Raw genomic sequence first — 18,748 nt, forward strand, 5'->3', positions numbered from 1 at the left:
TTGATATAAACAAGCTGTAATCAGGTTATAGAGGTATTGCCTTACCAAGCAATGCAGTCATGCAACATCTGCATGGTGGAGAGAACAGGCAGAGAGCACACACATGTGGAATATATCAATGAGATGTGCTATGGATGAAATCAGTCTTAAACTGTCTAGTTTCACAAAAAAATGTATTTTCTTGGTGTGTTCCATGACAAATTAATGGATTAAGGTTATTTCCAACAGGTTGTATTAACATACTTACTTCAGCACTAATATCTTGAAGAATATCCCCGAGTAAATCATCCTTGGACAGGTCCACAGTTTTCTGTAAGGTGAAATTGGCCAAACAGTTCTCAGTTACATGTGCAAACCCAATCAGCAGAAAATGACTAAGAGGATTTCCACAAAACATACACAATATTTTCAGAAATGCTCCATACACAAGAGATCATAATAGAAGTTTGTCTCACTAGACACAAGAAACTAAAGTGGGTCTTTGGTTTACTCCACTCCCACTAAAACTGTGAACAAGTCAGAAATATTTAAATTCAAAAATGTAAAAACTTACATCTGTGTTTTTCTTCCCAGCATTGGCCATAAACATAGACTTAATTGTGTTTGGCTTTGACACCACAGATTTTTTCACATTCTTTTTATCAATTGCAGATGTTCTGCCACCTTTTCCTACCAAAACAAAAAATTTTAAAATGTGAATTTCACGTTAAAAAATTCAATGTTTACAGGTCCAGTTATTAGCAGGGATAGATAACCAAGGTAGTCTGCCTCTTCTACCTTTGCACTTCTGGCTGAAATGAAGCCTAGTCATCCTTCAGCTTTGTAGGAGCTATCATGCACATAAAAAAAATGAAAAGCCCTCTCATCACCCTCTCTTTCCTAATCATGTCACAGATGCCTTTTGCATACTCCAGAAAAAGGACAAAGATATTTTACATGGAAGCATTTCCAAGGAATAAAAAATGACTGTCCAGGAGTTTGGCACTAGGCTTGGATTCTCAACATCACACTCAGTTTCTCAGTTTGCCACCAGATTACATTAAAAAATGGGAAAACCATATGATCCAAGGTTCCTACAAGCATGCAAGTATTTTAGTGGTCAAGAGAAACCACCCATCTTTTAGGCATTGGCTTTGAAAACCAAGACTCCTCCCAGATGCATTTTTTCTAGAAGTGAATCCCCATTCCACAGCAGACTGAGCAGCAGTGCCCCAGTCATGCTGAGGCAGCTAACAGTGATGTGACCTCAGTTTGTGAGCCTCCATCCTCTGCATCACTGGGCTGAATAAAATCCACAGGCACCAAATGACAGAGCTTCAAGAACACAAAGTAATCTGTCATTTGACCATATTTACCACATTTACTGATGGCAGGAAGTTGCCCATTTTGGGTATCTTTTAAAAGACCCTGGCAGGCAGTCTCCAGTGGTCACATGCAAGTTACCTTTCTTATTGGAAATAAGAGCATCATCATCCAGATCTTCATCAAAGATTTCCCTTCCATCTTCTACATAACCTATTCCATCTGTAGAAAAATTGTTTAAAAACTGTGGTTTAAATTCTGTCTTCTGACATTCCTGAATTTTTTACATATTAAACACTTTCCCCCCTTTAATACAGAGCAAAAGTTACAAAAGCAAGTATTAAATCTAATAATTAAATCTAAAGTTACAAAAGCAAGTATTAAATACAGCACTCTCAGCTGTATCTTCTATTAGACTAAATATATTCTTACATTTTTAATTAGAAATTACCAATAACAGTACTTTTTTTTTGGTAAAACTGTAACACTGATAACTGGAAATAAAATTTCAACAACAGGTCTTCATGGGAAAATATTTTCATTATCATACTAACAGACTATTATGAGAACAATCCAAGCTTAATTTCTAGTAAAAGAATGCCTTTCTCTTGTCTCCTAAAACAAATTTTAAGAATATACTAACAATAACTTATCTCAAAGCATGAACATTATGAAACCTAATTGAATTATAACACTAGAACCAAAATAACTCTCCAAATTAATCTTAACTTACCATCATCAACAATCCAGTCATCATCCTGACGGTCTCTGACCATCTTGGAGTATTCATCCTCATCTATTTCATCATAAACACCCGTGAACTCTTCAACCTACAGTTAAAGTATACTGAGGATTAATAGTTTCCATACCATCAATATTGCAGATCATCAGGCAGAATGTAAAAGTTCCCAAGAATGCATGTAGGGTTCCTACACTGCTACACTGTTCACAACTTTTGGCAGTGATAAAAGACAAGTTATCAATTCTTAAAATTATCACAGTATACTGAAACTCAAAATCTACTGAAGCACTGGCAGAGTTTTATTTGAAAGCTACTTGCTTTATTGCTCATTTCATTACCAAAAACAATTTTTAAAAAATAAAAAACCTAGCAGTGAAAACTTGTGGCCTTGGCTCTAGTCTCAAACACCAATCTGAGCTCAACAAAAAGGAAAGGGATTTGATGTACCCAAGCAGAGTGTTCACAGAAAATTTGCATGTTAATGATCTAAGGACTTCTGGTTTCTTTACATTTATTCACCTCAATGAGGAAGTCACTTCCTGTTGGCACCATGACTGGACAATGCTACAGTATAAATGTTACACTGCCAGGTTTTACTTCCTCCACTTAAATTGAGGTCTATTTGTGGAAACACAGCATATCAATACTAATGGATTTCAGTCACGTAAAGTTCTGAAATTAAAGTTTCATATCATTTGAGATTAAAAAAAAAAAATACTTCCTCTCATACCATTAATTATGTAATTTTAAGAATTGGCCCTTCCCTGTAGCATAGTTCTCAAGCAATGGCAGTTAACAAAACTGGGTTGGTTTGAAAACAGAAAGAAACAAATAAATTATATTAGAAAGCAGAAAACTACAGCTACACTCAGAAAAACATACACTATTAAAAACACAAAAGCTGATCTGAAAGGTTTATTTTGTTTCCTCTAACTTTTACATATCTATAAACAGTGATTAAGCTGCTCAGCTCACATTCATTTTTAATTAAGAAGAAAAGATAAGGAATTTTCACCTCATATTTTAATTTTTCCCCAGCTTTGGCTTTTTTCAGACGTTCAAGTGCTTCTTGCTGGCCTCTTCTATTCTTCCTCTCACGTCTAGAACGTGATGCTGCAAAACTTCCAGACTCACTCATAGCTGTAATTAATTAAAAACAAGAGAAATTAGTTTAACAATGAGCTGTTAGCTTTGGTACTTAAGCGTCAGTGATGCATTAATAGATGACTGCAGTTTTGCTTAAAACCAACACCTACTTGGCTAAAAGCTCAGTCACAGATGGCTAAACCAATTCTGGAATGATACTGAGGGCATGGCCTGACAGGGAGCTCAAACAGCCCTCTCATGCCAGCTCACATTCAGCATGAAGCTACCACCTAGATTTCCAAAGCACCTCTCGAATCCCATCAGCCTCTCCCTGTAAGAAATCCCTCCACCACTCTTTCCTTGGGAATTTCCAGCTCCTTTTATTTTGCATGTCTCCATGACAACTCAGGAACACCAGACCTGGAGAAGGCCTACACTGCTACAAAGCAGCGACGTTTTTAGGCGATGTTTTTAGGCGGTTTCCACAACGCTTGAGTGTGACCAGATTGAGACAAACTAGAAATCTGTTGACAGCTGACACCCCATTTCCTCTTCTACTTCCTTCCCTCCCAAAATGCTCTCCCCAGAAAGATGCTTTCTACTTCTCCAGATCTTTTTTTCTTTCTCTTAATTTGGAGAGGAACACTTATCTGACCAGAGGGAACAAACGGGCCCAACCCAAGTCCTAGCAGCACACAAGCACCCGGGGACAAGGCCGCGGGCTCGGTGTGAGGAGCTGCACACCCCGTGCAGGCACAGGAGACCAGGTGGCCAGAAGAGCAGGGCACTCCCCTCCTGGGGGCAGCAGGACATCGCCCTGTGACCGGAGCTGCACCCCGGCAGCGCGGCTGAGAGAAGACCGGATCGGCATTGCTAAAAGGGGCATTTGCACTGCCTGCTGCCCCGCGGGGGAGAACAGCACAGACCGCTCTGGGCGCGTTTATCTCTGTTAATGCTCCGCCTTCACTGCCAGCGCCTCAGGCAACGCGCTCCTCTGGGACACGCGTGCTCCAGCCCCAGCCGGGGCCACCCCTGCCCGCCGCTGCCGCCTGGGCTGAGACACGAGCGGGCAGAGCCGCCCCAGCCCGCGGGGCTGCACCGCCGGCGCGGGGCCGTGCGGCCCGAGCTCGTCCCCGGGCGGATCGCCCCGTTCCGCGCCCGCCCGGAGCGGGTCCCGCCGCTGGGGCAGCGCGGGCGCGGTCCCGCCGAGCCCCCCCAGAGGGACGCGGGACCCTCGCGCGGCGCTGTCCGCCCCCACCACGACCGACCGACCGACCGACGCGCACGCGCGCCCCCGCGCCCAGTGCGCGCGCGCTCGCGCTCGCCCCGCCGCCGCTGCCCGGTCGCCCCCCGCCTGACAGCGAAACGCCAGCGCCTGCGAGGGACGAGGACAGGCAGGAGAACAAGGACAGGAGCCCCGGCCGCCCCGCCGCCCCCGGGTCTCACCGTCCGGGCCCCGAGCGCCGCTCTCGGCCATGGCGCTCGCGCCAAAGGCTCCCGAAAGTGGCGCGAGACGCGAGCCCCGCGCGCCGCCGCCGGGGCCGCAGCCAATCAGCGGGCGCGGGGGCGGGGCCGCCCCGGGCGCGGAGGGAGCGCGGCCCGCGGAAGGGCCCGGCCCGGTCCGTCCCGCCCCGGCCGGGCCCGGCCCGCCCCCGGGGCCCGCAGCGGGAGCGGCGCTCGGCGCCGGGCGGAGCCGCTTCCTGCGGGAGGCCTGCACCGCCGGGACCGGGCCTGGGCTGCGCTGGGCCCGCTCCTGCGGCCCCGGCTTTGCCGGCGTTCTTTTGGCCCCAGGGCCCGCGGTATCCCGCGAGTCTGAAGGGTCTGAGCAGGTCTCCATGTGCTGCAGGGCCCATAGCCTGTACGGGTCCGGTGCCGCAGCTGGGGCAAAGCCATGTTTAAATGCTTTGTCATAAATGTATCTCGTCTGAATGTCACGTATAAAATATATCTCCTGAGCTCGGAGAAGGCGGTGGCCGATGCTAGTTGATAAAGGCTGCAGCCAGGCTGGAGCATGAAGGTGAAGAATCACCTGCAACAACGTTAAAAATGGGGATTTCCCACACGATTTCCATCGACCTGTAACCCCTGAAGGGCAAATAGTGATCATGACAATATTAACTTATGTAGGAGCCATGGTCTTCTTTTTGCATATTTAGGTATGATGCTCTATCACAAGTTTCAGGAACTTCTTCAGTAAATGACTAGAGTCTTTCAGAGGCTGGTCAGCTTAGTGACAGAATATGTTTGTTTATATAGATATATAGATATATAGATATATATATGTATTTTTGTGTGTGTATGTGTAAATTTAACATGTAAATATAGTTTACATATATAAAAATACATATTTTTATATAATATATATTATATTTTTTTTTCTATATAATATTGGATGCCCTCCTATTTTCAAAACCCTTTTTCCTTTTTATTTTCTTCTTCACTACAAATGGAAAGAAGAAAAAAAAATGTAGATTCTGACTGGATTTCTGATATCTAAAGAGGCCAAGTGTGTGTAAGGCTCTGAGAAAAGACCCACCAGACTTTTGTTCTTGCATACCCCTGACTTGGTCAGGGTGGGAAGGTGGGGTATATTCTCTTCCTTTTGATGCTACAGAGATGCCTTCACTCAAATGTGTCAAGAGTACTTACATAACAGCCTTCAGCTGAGGAGCAAGGACTGTGTCCAGAAAATTACATATTTCAGTTTCAAGCAAAGATGGGAAAAGGTTTTAGAAGCTTCAATTAAGACAACTGAAGCATTACAAGTCCTCTCTTCTAGGAGTGTTCACATCTGTCTGCGTGGGCATTCAGAAACCCAGGGAAACTGATGAGGTTCATGCTGTTTCACCACAGATTAACCTCGATATTTTGTCCAAAAACATCAGTGCTGGCCAGTCATTACTCAAAAAACCTACCACCATCATTTGTAGAATTTTGTGGAGAAGCATTTACTGCTCATGAAAATATGCAGGCAGTGACTCCAGCTTCTTGCAAAGGCAGGTGGCACCACAGGGCTCTCTCCTTAGGGCTGATATGCTGTTGCAGAAATGTGAACCAATATTATTGGGTCTGAATATACTGATTGTTTTCAATTACCTGGAGATAATTTATATGGTTCTGAAAACGAAAATTACTTTCCTTCCTTCTCCACCAGGACTCCTTAGCTTTGGTAAGAGAAATAAAAATCCTCCCAATCCTCCAAACTTACATACCCAGGTGCTAGTACAACATTATCCCACTGCTGGACCTAGTCTAGGTAGAAGCAGAAGAATGACCCCAGCCACCTGTGGTAGCTCCCTGGTGCCAAAAGAGGCTGGACACTGACAGCCAGAGTGCCCATTGCAGGGAGAGTGACCCCTCTCAGCTGTACCCAGTTAACAGGCTTAGCTGTAGCAAATGTGCATCCTTGGAAACACTGACAGCCACATGAAGAATGCCTCTCATCTGCTGTCCTGGTTTCCACCACAATCGAGTTAATTTTCTTCTTAGTAACTGGTGCAGGGCTGTTTTGGATTCTGGGAATACTGATGCTGATAGCACACCGATGTTTTGGTTGTTGCTGGGCAGTGTTTACACTAAGCCAAGGGTTTTTCAGCTTCTCACTCCGCCCTGCCAGCAAGGAGGCTGCAGGGCACCAGGAGCTGGGAGGAGGCACAGCCAGGACAGCTGACCCCAGCTGATATTCCATACCATAAGATGTTGTGCCCAGAATATAAACTGGGGGGAAACTGGCCAGAGGCCACCGCTCAAAACTGTCTGAGCATCAGTCACTGGGTGGTGAGCAATTGCACCGTGCATCACTTACTCTGTAAATTCTAATTATTTTTGTTCTTATTTTTTCTCCTTTTTTCTCCTATTAAACTGTTTTTGTCTCAACCGTAATACTTCACTTTTGGTTTTTCCCCCAATTCTTTCCCACATCCCACTCAGGGGGTGGGTGGGAGAGTGAGTGAGTGGCTGTGTGCTGTTTAGCTGCCTGCCAGGTTAAACCAACAACACCTACACACAGCCTCTCCTTCACAGGAGTGTGGCACTATTTGCTTTACTTCTTTTTTTAAACATGTGCACAATCACCAAGAGTGATGTGGGGCTCAAAATCAGAAGTTACTCAATTTTTGAACCACAATACATAAACATTTATAAAATAAAAATATTTCTAAATTCTTCAGTTTGAATAAAAATAGAATGCCCGTGCATTTCGCATTTACCTAGCCTTCAGATGCTTTGGATTTTTGAATTGGCTGGATTTTATTGCTTTTGATTACAATTAAACAATACCCTTTGTCAGCTGTCATATGAACAGTGGCATGTTTGTCGTTCAGGTGATGCTGTGCTTTGAACACAGTGACACAGTGAATTTCCCAAACGGAAGCTGTTGCCACAGCTCCACTGTGGGACAGCAGACCAAACAAAAGACTTTTTCATGGATGCTCCCTCAATCCTGACATTCATCTCTGGCCATAACAAAAATGCATCTGTTTCCCACAGCACAGCATAACAAGCATATTTAAATGCTGCAGGGAGAAAAAAAGAAAAGGTGGGGGAGCAAGGGACGGGCTTTGCTTTGGGAAGGAAAAATAACCCAGCAAGATTTGGGACTTCCTCTGCTAAAGGGTTTATCACAGCAGATTGCTTTGAGCTGATCTTTACCCTCCCTTTGGCCAACCATACAAGAACAACTTGGCATGACCTTTGCTCAGTTGTCTTTTAAGAACAAGAAGTGGGAATTCTGGTGGTCCAGAGCCAACAAGATTCCCTTGAGGCAAGTGTGATAGCTACAGAGAAAAGTGCAAGACAAGCATAGTAACGAAGATGGTAGGCAGCAAAAAACACAGTACAGAAGAAGAAGCTCAGGAAACTCCAAGATTTCAACAACAGGTGACAAAGATCTATTTTTTGTTTTGTTTTCTCAGAGCTGTAATTTAAATATGTAAGTTATTAATAGTAAATTCTGTAAACTCATTGCAAGTGTTCCAAGATAATATAAACAGCAGTTTACATTAGCATAGAAAAGTACAAATGTAGTATCAAAACTAAGTTAAAAGGACAAAATAATTACTGTATTGAAGATTATTTTTTTTTCTTCCTTTTAATGACTAGAGTGTGCTTGATCTGCTGCAAAAACAGTAGGGCAAAAAGTTAAAACTTTCAGATTCAGACATTGCACATTAGTTTATGGTAGATAACACTTTTGATGATGAAAAAAATCTGTTAAAACTAAGAGTAGTGGTACAAAAACAATGCCAGTAAATAATGAATGACAGCAAAATAGCAAACTCAGCTGTACTATGTCTACCTCAAAATGCTTAAATGTTATTATATTACTTAGTTAAGTCTGTTAAGTACAGACTACCTTTGTGGAGAATTGTGTGTGTGTGTGCATGCTACTCAAGATATGAGTGTATATGTTCTATGTGTGTGTTTCCTACAAAAATGGAGTATTTAATTATCTTACTTTTAATCTTTACATTGATCTGAATTAATGCACATTATCACTAAATTAAATTAAAGTTTTTCCTTCTAATTTCATCCAGCTCTGACCACTTCTGCAGCTGCTTACTAAACTGTGCTATGCATGTGACATTTCAACAAGAATTATTTAACTGTTCGGGTTACTAAACTCCTAAAGAAACTAGTTTTATAAATTGAAATGAAAAGAAATCTCAAATTACTACCTTGCAAGACATCTTTCCTTCAAAACTCTTCACACATAGTTGACAGAAGTATGAAAGAATAGATGCTTCTCCTTGTGTTTATCAATAATGATAATGCAGACATTTATGTTAAAAGGGTAAATTCCTTGCTTAACAGGCCTCTAAATGCCTTTTGTTCACTGCACAGCTCTTTTTAATTTCCTACCTGAGTTACTTGCTAACAACAGGATGAAGAGAATAAAGTTGTTATTAGGATGTTAAGGCTCTGAAATGAAAATGTGAAATGGAAAAAAGAGCACACACTAATCTCCATTACAACAGAAAAAGTCTATGGAATGAACATTCAGAGACACTTTTTTCATTTTTAAACAAACACAATTCAATTCTGATTGCAGTTAAATTACAGCAAATCCTAGTAACTGGACCAGAATTGGTGAAATTATGCTAACTGGAACAGAGAACAGAATCTCATCACCTGCTTGCCTAATACAATATTCCTATTCAAGCCTAGAAGAAAAGTACAAAATATTATAACGTATATTAAATAGGGAAGACAAGTGAGAGCAAACTCACAGAAAATGAGCCCTCACATAATTATAATGTCTAAGAATTAAGTCTGATACCAATGGTATTCAAGAGCATACAGTTATTGCCACAGCATGAAGGTCTCTGTTTTAACTGCTTTCAGCACTCTCTCTTTACAATTGCACAGAAATGAACAATTAATGTATAAGCAGAACATTATTGCAGAGAGGCTGTTACATTTCAAGACCTGGCTGAAGATCAAATGTGCTTCCATGGGTGAATACTCTCAGCATTCACTATTTCAGATCCCTTAGGCAGAAGGGAGGACAGCATCTTGAGATGCTGCAGAGTCTTGTTGTAACCCTGACAGCTCTGGTGCTGGCCTGGTGCTGGGGAAGGCTGTGCTCACACTGTGGGGAAGCAGCAAGGGCCCTTGCAGCAGGGGAGCCTGGCAGGAATCTGGGGCCTTCTCCCCAGGCTGAGGACTGTGAGCAGGGCAGCCTGGAGATGGGAGTCAGGATCAGCTGGGACAAGTCCACGGTATTGAGACTGGTCTCAAAACAAACCAGAAACACAACTCAGAGTCAGGTCCAGTGATGGTAGCCTGGGTCAGATGCAGCCCAGTGATCACCAGGCAAGTTGCAGAATGATCTGGGTTTGAAGGAACCTTAAAGGTGATCTAGTTCCCACCCGTGTCACAGGCAGGGACACCTTCCACTGGAGCAGATTGCTCAAAGCCCAGTTCAGTCTGGCCTTGAGCACTTCCACTGGGGACTCACCAAACAAGTGCATTAAACAAGGCAGGTTCCAGGCCAGGCTAGGGAGGCAGGGGCATGGCTGTGGCTGAGCTGGATGGAGACCAGCACTCCTACAGCTCAGCTCCAGCAAGGACCAAGAGCACAGGCCAGAACTCAGAGCCATGAGCAGAGGGCAGGGGACCCAAGTGAGGCTTGGTCAGGACTGTCAGTGCCCTCACAGCCTTGACAGCAACTCCATTCCCCACAAACAAGGTGTGTCCTCACACCTGAGAGCTCAGAACAGGAAGAGGGATTTAGTTTGTGCAGGCTGTCAGTGGATAACTCTATGGACACTCAACCAGGGCAGGGACAATGCCTGGAAAGGGGCCACAGCAGATAGACCTAGAGGGTGTCAGAAACCCTATAGACCAGCCCCAGGGGGCTGCCAGGCGGGTTCTGAGAGGAGACTCACTCAGGAACGGGGGGCTGGACAGGGGGCCAGTACAATGAGGACACCAAAGCCAGTCAGGCTGATGGCACAGGAGGAATTGCAGAAGATCCCACAGCCATGGGCCAGGCCCCACTGTGTTCAACTCAGGAAGGTCTGATCCAGCTGTCAGGGTGTAGCATGGGGCAGCTGCTCCATGAGGACAAGGAGACAATGACATGATAGGGCTGCTGGGGGTGGGGGACTTGACACCCAAGGCTGTGTCCCACAGACCCAGGCAGGGTGAGCTTCAGGCCCAGCCAGGAGTCCCCAGATCATCATAGAAGATTCTGGACCTGCCTCATCATTGCAGGCAAGGTAGAAACACAAGTTAGGTCAGGCCTAGTGGTGGTGTCTCCTTGTGTGTCCCTGTTCCAGTGCATCTGATCTTGCTTTCCAACACTAGTGAGTCAAAATTTTTTAATTTCTTTCAAGTCCAGCTTTTGACTCTTCCTGTGGACACTAGCAGGAAAGTAACTGTGAACCTGAGGGGAAAGGTCTTTCCAGTTAGGTTTGGTACTTGGTCTACCTTAGTTCAGGCAAAATGGGAGAAGCTGTTACAGGAAGAGGCATTCAGATAATAACTAGTAAAAGCTATACTAGCTCCCACATAGCCATTTTACGGTGCATAAAGTAGTGTTTGGCTTTAAGTAAAGTGTGTGTCTTTACCCAGATTATGAAACTCTCTAGTTATTAAGTTTTTGGTACCCAAAATATTAATGTGAACTCCTAACAATCACTCAAATGCAGTTTACAGTATGATTTCTCATGTTTCACTTGGCAGATTTGCATTTGGAAGAGTATGGGCAAAAAGCTGCGAAGGCCCTTGCATGAAACATTGACAAATAGAAAGATAAAGGTTGACAGGAACAGTGGAGAGGGAAAAAAAGTATTGGAGACTTGTAATCCTGGAAAACATAGCATGACAGAATATTGCTGATCAGTCCAAGAAGTTTGAAATTGAGCTGGTGGTAAAGGAAGGCACCAGAGAGATTGAAAATGGATAGAAGTGAGTGCAATACAAATATGTTCAAGAAAGGTAGTCTTAGCTTTGTGTGGATTCAAGGAGATTGAAGTGCTTATCTGGGAAGCCAGAAGAAGAGAAAAAGGGATAGAAGGGATAACAACGCAGTTTAAATGTAAATAGTAAAGAGATTTTTCTTAAATTATATTTTATCTGTAACAAAAAGAAGGAGGGCAGAGAATATGAATCATTCAGACAAAGTTGATACTGAAATATGTAAAGTAGAGAGATCTGTAGCATTCAGCATTGTATTTTTTGTATTTCTAGCAGTAAAGTTGCAGCTGTAGTCCTGTGCTTGCACCACTCTGTAAGAAATCTACAGAGAACCCAAAACAGAGCAGGGAGGATAATGGAAAGATTATAACATGTGACCTATGAGAAATTACTGCAGCTGGGACAGTTTAGTCTAGAAAAGTCAAGAGACATGTAACAAAAGTACCAGCCTGCCTGCTGAATATCAGCTCTCTGCTCCAAATCCTCAAACTATTGTTTCAAAATCTTAACCACAGTAGTCATACAAAAGCCAAGGAGAGGAAATCTGTTCTCTGTGTCCAGTAGCAAAAGCAAGCAGTGGCATTAGTTTGCAGCAATGGAGGTTCAGATTCGATATTGAGAAAACCTTTCTGGTAAGAGTGAACAGTGTTGAGTGGATTAAATAGATCATTTGGGTTCTGGGAAGGGAAGGACCAACAGAGGTTAGCTAATCCAGTTGCTTTCTAACCTCTGAGCATCCATCAGTAAAGTGTCACTGCTGAGAATCCCTCAACCTCCCCTAACATTATTTATTCAATAAGTAAAACCTCGATTATTGAAATTAGCAAGGACAATCTAATAACAGGACATTTCCCACATTAAGTGACCACCTCTCTGACTCAGGAAGAGTGAAATGAAGACAGATACCCTCTTGGTCAAAACCCAACCATGATTTCTCCCCATTTTCTTCAGAAGTGCTTATAAAAGTAGTTCATGAAAGAGCAAGAACACAAAGAACCTCTCCCAAAGTGGGTAACCCCACTTATTCAAAGCAGTGCTACAAAGCACAGATGAATGGCATCACCAAAGGCCACTATTTTAAAGAATTTGTACATTTCAGATGATTTACATGTAAACCATATCAGAATTAATATGACATTTTTAGTTACAATCTTATATAAGACTGACTAATTTGATTCTATACAAGTATCCTGAGAACATAGATTTTATGAAACATCACATCTTCACTAAAGAATTGAGGGAAAAACACAGGTATAAAATCACACTGTACCAAATACTGTTTTTACTTTTCATAATTTATGGACTGTTATTGCATATAGAAAAAATTGGTGGATTTAATCAGCATACATTTTATAAGACTATTTCATAAATAGTAAAATATTTTTATTTATTCTGACAAAAAGAGTATAGTTTATAAGCATTGTGCATTCCACTGGAATGATGAACTGCTCTTAAAAATTAATTAAAGCTACAGTATCAGCCAACATTATATGGAAGCAGCCAAGAGATTGGTGTTGGAGGCAATGAAAACCTATAGGGTTTATTTTAATTCATATCTTTCATTCTCTACCTTTTTTTCCCACCTACACAGGAGGGAAAAAATATCAACCATTGTGGTGTTTTAATCTCAATCTAAAAATATGTGATTTAACTAATTGATCATCTCAGCAATAAGGTATCTTTTTCTGCTATTTTTGACTATTAATTCTTGCATGTCTAGAATTAGCATGACATTGATGGATACATAGATACATAAATGCAGGGATTCATGCATACACATATACATACATAGAAACACAGAATTTTAATAAAGCTGGTCCAGACATAAACCATTCCTTTGTCTTACAAAGTCTTGCAGTTGACCTTATGAAGTCTTTCAGTTAAAACCTTCAGTATCCAAAATATATCCATTGAAGCAAAATTTATTCAAGCCCATCAGTTAAATATTCAGTAATTTACTTTGTTTTCTTTTAGATGCTTGTCTTTGAAGTCAAACACTATTTAACCACACGGGTTTTTTTGTTTCCTGATGACTTTTGAACAGAAATTATGTGAGGGTCTGCTTGTCTTCATTTTGACTCAATTATAAGTAAGAAGACTTTTTCAGCCTCTCTCAGGCAAAGACCATTTTAAATGCAACTTCTGCTGTGCTAACTGGTGCTTGAGATCCATGTAGCTCAGAGAGGGATGATAGTTTCAGTTTGAGAAATGAGAGGATTTAAATGTAATATCTAAACAGATTTTTTTTAATCTTTTATAATTAATTGTTGCAGTTTGAGAACTGAAGTTCTGTATTAAAAAACCCCAAACCACTATGTATCAGGTGGAACTGGAACCCTCCTAATAACTGAAGTTTTTCCCTGTTTGGTGCCTATTCAATTCAGACCTTGAAATTAGTGGAAGGAGGATTGGGATCATGGTTTCCTGGCTTGTTTGCCTGTAATTTGTACACCCTGGGACAAGATTTTGATGCATCAGATGTCTATGAAACCCAAGCAGCTGTTGCAAAGGGCTCAGTCATTAAAGCCTACGGTGATATGTCCCTGTAACTTGTGAAGAAGTGGCAGGAGGCTGCCCGGGAGACCATGATCAGCCTGGCACAGGACATTGATTACAGAAAAGAAATTAGATGTATGAACCTCCCCACTCGTGCCTCTTGCTCCACTGTTCTTTTAAAAGCTGGCTGACTTGTAAGGATTCACAGAAGACCATCTGTTGAGCTTTTCCAATCAAACCTAATTTGTATTAATTTATTTTAGAGAGCAAAGAAGACACACTCCAGCCTTTTCAAAGCTCATTTAGCCCCAACAGCTAGAAGATGCAGTTTAGGATATGTCACTCAAGATATCCAATATGTTGACTAAGATTTTTAGACAAATTCTATTTGGACAGACGTGACAGACCCTACATCCTTCTCTCTGCCATTATTTCAACTTCCTCTCTCTCTTGTAATGAGGTACACAATATTTCTTTTCATGCTCTTCAAACAGAAGGACTGAATACATGAAGCATTTACCAGAGATAGAAATTAAGTAAGCAGCATGAAAAGTATTCCACTTCCACTTTGAAATTCTGGCCCAGCTTAGATAGGTAATAACACTACTGCAAGAGAGACATCACATGTATATGAAAAAAACTATCATTCTGTAATGTTACATGTATATGGAAAAACCTCTCTGTAGAGAAGATAAATCAAAATGCATCTGGAGTCAATAGCACACTCTCAGCATGAAAGCAAAGATGAAATTCATCCTTTCAAACTCAAAAGAAATAGAAGGCAAGGGAATTTACATTTCCAGTATATTGGCAATCATCCAACTTGAGGAAAGTCTGCTTTCATTTCATCTCTATTCCCATGCACCTGCCTGATCAGGGAGGGCTGGGCACTCACCTGGGTATGTCCATACCTGGTGCTACACCAGCAGGACACCAGCACCAATCCCTGAGGAGCTGGCATATGTGCTTGGGTTTATAAAAGGGCTGCCTGCTACCTCTGGCTGCTCCAGTCCTAGCACTGCTCATCTGTGCTGTCCAAATATTCTTCTAACGGCATAACACTCCTGCAAATATTTCTCCTAAGAAAATGAGCTACAAATTTCAGGCCGAGTGCTGTATTAATCATGGTTTAATCATTTCCCTTGAGTATGCTTTCCATAATGTGTGAGTAGTTCTTGCAGAATCACTGATAAAGGAGCTTAGTTAATAGGGAAAAGATTCAGCTGTGAGATTTGCTTAGTTTGGCTACCTGTTTTTCTTGCTTAGCCACCTCTTTTGACATGTATTTGCCTTTTTTCTTGACAGCTGTCTCATTCTTTCTTTTGACATTCTCTTTTCTTTCTACTTTCTTTCTCATCTCCTCTTATTTACTTATCTACGCCTTTCCCTTTCACCTTGTTCATACATTTTTGTATTATACTTGGTTTTCTTTGAAGATGTGCAGAAGATAAATACATTTGAAATTTAGGTCTCAAGGGGAAAGACCCTGAGGCACAATTCTCTTGTAACTCCTCATGGTCTGGATAGCCTTAGATGCTCGTATCCTCTGATGAAGTCTGATTTTTAAAAACAATACTGACAGTGCCCACTGAAGCTAAGTATTACTGAAATCTACTTTTGATTCTATCAAGGTTATCAATAGTCAATGGAGCCTCTCTGTTCTAAAATTTTTTTGCTTTATATTATCTTGGTCATATTCTCATGCTATTTAAGAGAAGGAAGTATGGTAATTTCACTTCAGCAGTGTAAAAGCTACAGTTGTGTGTGTTGAAGCAGCTGTACATCACAACTAAAGATGTAGTCGTGGCTCCTGGGCAGGTGTCAGCCAGGTTCCATGGCTGGGAACTCTGAATTTGCTATGATTAGAAGCATTTTGCTGCATTTAGAGAGAGCTGCTACCATTACAGCCATGTTCTTTATCCATCTCTCGGCAGAACAGAACGACGCTTTTGCCAAAACTGTTATAATAGCTTTCACTAAAATGCAATTAATGTTTTCAGCACCAAGAATTTGGTACTCCAGCCCCGTGCTCCTCCCCGGGAGCGGAGCGGGCAGGCGGGAGCTGTCCGGTCAGCACCGCCCCGCCTTCGCTGCTTCTGAGCCGGTCAAACCTCACGGCGGGGGGCTCTGAGGGGTGACCGAGGCCGCAGGGCCCGGCTGTGCAGCCGCGCCCGGGCTCGGGGCGGACGCAGCGGTGCCTGCCCAAGGCTCCGGCACTGAGCGCGCCGGCCGTGCTCGGAACGCGGTTCGGGCTGGAGCCAGCAGTGCCCTGGGGCCGAGAGGGCCAATGGGATCCTGGGGTGCATTAGGGACAGCAGTGCCAGCAGGGCAGGGAGGTGATCCTGCCCCTCCACCCAGCCCCAGTGAGATGAGTGTGTCTGGAGTGCTGTGTCCAGTTCTGGGCTCCTCTGGACAAGAGATCCTGCCTGGAGTGGGTCCTGTGGATGGGAACAAATATGATTAAGGGACGGGAGCACCTCTCTAACAAGGAAAAGATGAAGAAATTGGGCCTGTTCAGCGTCTACAAGAGTCGACTTACAGGGAACCTCATTAATGTGTATAAATATCTAAAGGGGGGACGCCAAGAGGGCGGAGGCTTTTGGAGGCTCCTCTCGGGCTTGCCAAGCTTAGAACAAGAGGCAGCAGGGAGAAACTGATGCACAGGAAGTTCAACCTGAACATGAAGAAGAACTTCTTCAGTGTGCAGGTGACCGGTCAGTGGAACAGCTTGCCCAGAGAAGTTGTGCAGTCTCCCTCACTGGAGATGTTCAAGAACCTTCTGGTGCCATGTGCTGTGGCACGGCCCTGCCCGAGCCGCCGCCCGCGCTTCCCTCCGGCCGGGCCCATTCCGGCCCCCTGAGACCCGCGGGGGCGGGGCCCGGCCGCGGAGCCGCCGTGGGCAGCGCGCGGTGGCGCGGCGGGGCAGCAGCCAACCAGGAGCCCGCATGCAAATAACTGGCCCCGCCCCCGCGCGCGCAGAGCGGGGCGGGGCCCGCCGGTTGCCGTGGCGACGCGAGCGGCCGAGCCCCCGGGCGGCTCCCGGGGAGACCCCCCGCGCCGGGCGGGCCCGGGCGGCGGCCATGCCAGTGCGTGCGGCCGGTGCTGAGTCAGGAAGAGGCATCCCCAAATCCCGGTCCGAGACCATGGAGGAGCTGGAACACACCTGCCCACAGCCGCGCCTGGTGAGTCGGGCCCGGCCGCGGCCCGCCCGCTCGAGCCGCCCCGGGTGCTGCGGGGCCGCTGGGCCGGGGGCGAGGGAGGGAGCCCGCGGGCGGCCGGTGCCGCCTCACGGCGGGTCCCTTTGTGCCACGCCAGGGAAAGGGCCAGCGAAGGCTGTCCGAGGTGGGCTGTGCCCTGCCGTGCAGGAACTCGGGGCAGTGCGGTGACAGCCAGGCAGGATCCTTGGTCCGCCCGTTAGAATCCCGGATCCCCCGCGCTCCCGGCGGGTCCGGGCGCGCCCGGGCACCGGCGCGGCTGCCACATGTGTGCGGGTGGCGGGAGCGGCGGCGGGAGGCGTGCGATGGCCGAGCCGTGCTACGATCTCAAAAGCTGCCAGTTTCCAGTGGTGAATGCAGAGGAGCGGCCCGCGCTCCAAGGAGCCGGCGGCGGGGAGCGATGGCCGGTCCCGGCCGCTCCGGTGCCGCTCCCGCCGGCAATGGCAGCCCCCGCGGGCTCCCCAGTGAGCGCCCGGCCCCGCGCTGCCCTGCGGGCCGGGTCCCGCACGGGTGACTGCGCTCAGAACGGCAAATCCCGCTTTTCTCAACTTTAGGAGTCCGGTGAGGAGTTGCCGGTTCGATTCAGGATGTGTAAGGAAGAAGAGTCTCGGAGAGCTGCGGTTTTTGGTGGGACAGGAGAATGAGGGAGGGCCGGGAGAGTGATACTTAAAATAACTCCTGTGATGTTCATTGCTTAAAGACTCCCTCAGACCATGTAGGCAACTTTACAAGGATGCTGTACCCCAAGAGTTCGGGTCTGAGAGCTGTCCTTCTTTTCATGTGCTCATTTAAAATTTGGAGTGTTTCCTTGCTTCTTATTTAAATCTGTTATTATTCCCACCAGGAAAGATCTATCCTTACCTCAGCATGGTATGCACCATTGGCAAGGTGGTAGAAAGTTAATAACAGCAATACATAAATGCAATCACAGAATTGTGGAGGCAGTGTCAAGATGTGAGAATGCATGATGTATGCAACAGTTTAGTACTAGAAATTAGATCACTTAACACCAGAATTCAGTCGCAGGGCTAATTAAAACATATTTAAACATCAAACTTCAGTAATTAAATTTAACACTATAGTTGAGACATTGTTCTGATTTGACAAGAAATAGCAACAGTCATTGGAGCTGACCTAAATTAATGTTTTCTTCTTGCTCATGTTATAATTAAATTCAGCTTTAAAGAAGACTGTTAATTTGTTCATGGAAGGTTTTTGCAGCTGTTTTAATAGGGAAAGTTAGCTCAGATGTAGTTGCTGCAGTGTGTTCATACAGGCTGTCTGAGATTTCTCTGTCAAAAGCTCAGATATAACAACCTGTTTGAATATATTACTCTGTATAGTCTGACATTTTAAAAGATTTTAAAGAAAGGAGTGACAATATGATACCAGTATTTACAGTATCATGCATTCTGGTATAATTTCTGTGGAAATTAAGGTGACAGAGTACATGAATGAAACAGGAATTCATTATGATGTTTTAGAT

At 44.4% G+C, this 18,748-nt stretch overlaps 2 protein-coding genes across 4 annotated transcripts in view; one reads left to right on the forward strand and one right to left on the reverse strand.

Moving 5' to 3' along the window:
- The window catches only part of POLA1 (DNA polymerase alpha 1, catalytic subunit), a 183,370-nt gene extending 178,603 nt beyond the window's left edge, over window positions 1–4,767 (reverse strand). The window contains 6 exon segments of the mRNA XM_071430367.1: window positions 248–310; window positions 554–669; window positions 1,444–1,524; window positions 2,036–2,132; window positions 3,060–3,184; window positions 4,577–4,767. Of these exon segments, the coding sequence (XP_071286468.1) occupies window positions 248–310; window positions 554–669; window positions 1,444–1,524; window positions 2,036–2,132; window positions 3,060–3,184; window positions 4,577–4,607 (513 nt within the window). The 5' untranslated portion in view covers window positions 4,608–4,767.
- A 3,017-nt stretch (window positions 4,768–7,784) lies between these two features.
- The window catches only part of PCYT1B (phosphate cytidylyltransferase 1B, choline), a 41,142-nt gene continuing 30,178 nt past the window's right edge, over window positions 7,785–18,748 (forward strand). Inside the window, exon 1 of one of the 3 annotated variants that reach the window (XM_071430372.1) lies at window positions 7,785–8,008. In XM_071430372.1, the coding sequence (XP_071286473.1) occupies window positions 7,943–8,008 (66 nt within the window). In that variant the 5' untranslated portion in view covers window positions 7,785–7,942. Of the gene's footprint in view, window positions 8,009–17,019; window positions 17,230–18,748 lie in introns of those variants that run through there. The other 2 variants (XM_071430373.1, XM_071430371.1) reach the window with 2 other exon arrangements.

This window comes from Agelaius tricolor, unplaced genomic scaffold (assembly GCF_023055355.1).
Source record: "Agelaius tricolor isolate 1412-34295 unplaced genomic scaffold, bAgeTri1.0.p SCAF_7, whole genome shotgun sequence".
NCBI classification, from domain to species: Eukaryota; Metazoa; Chordata; class Aves; order Passeriformes; family Icteridae; genus Agelaius; species Agelaius tricolor.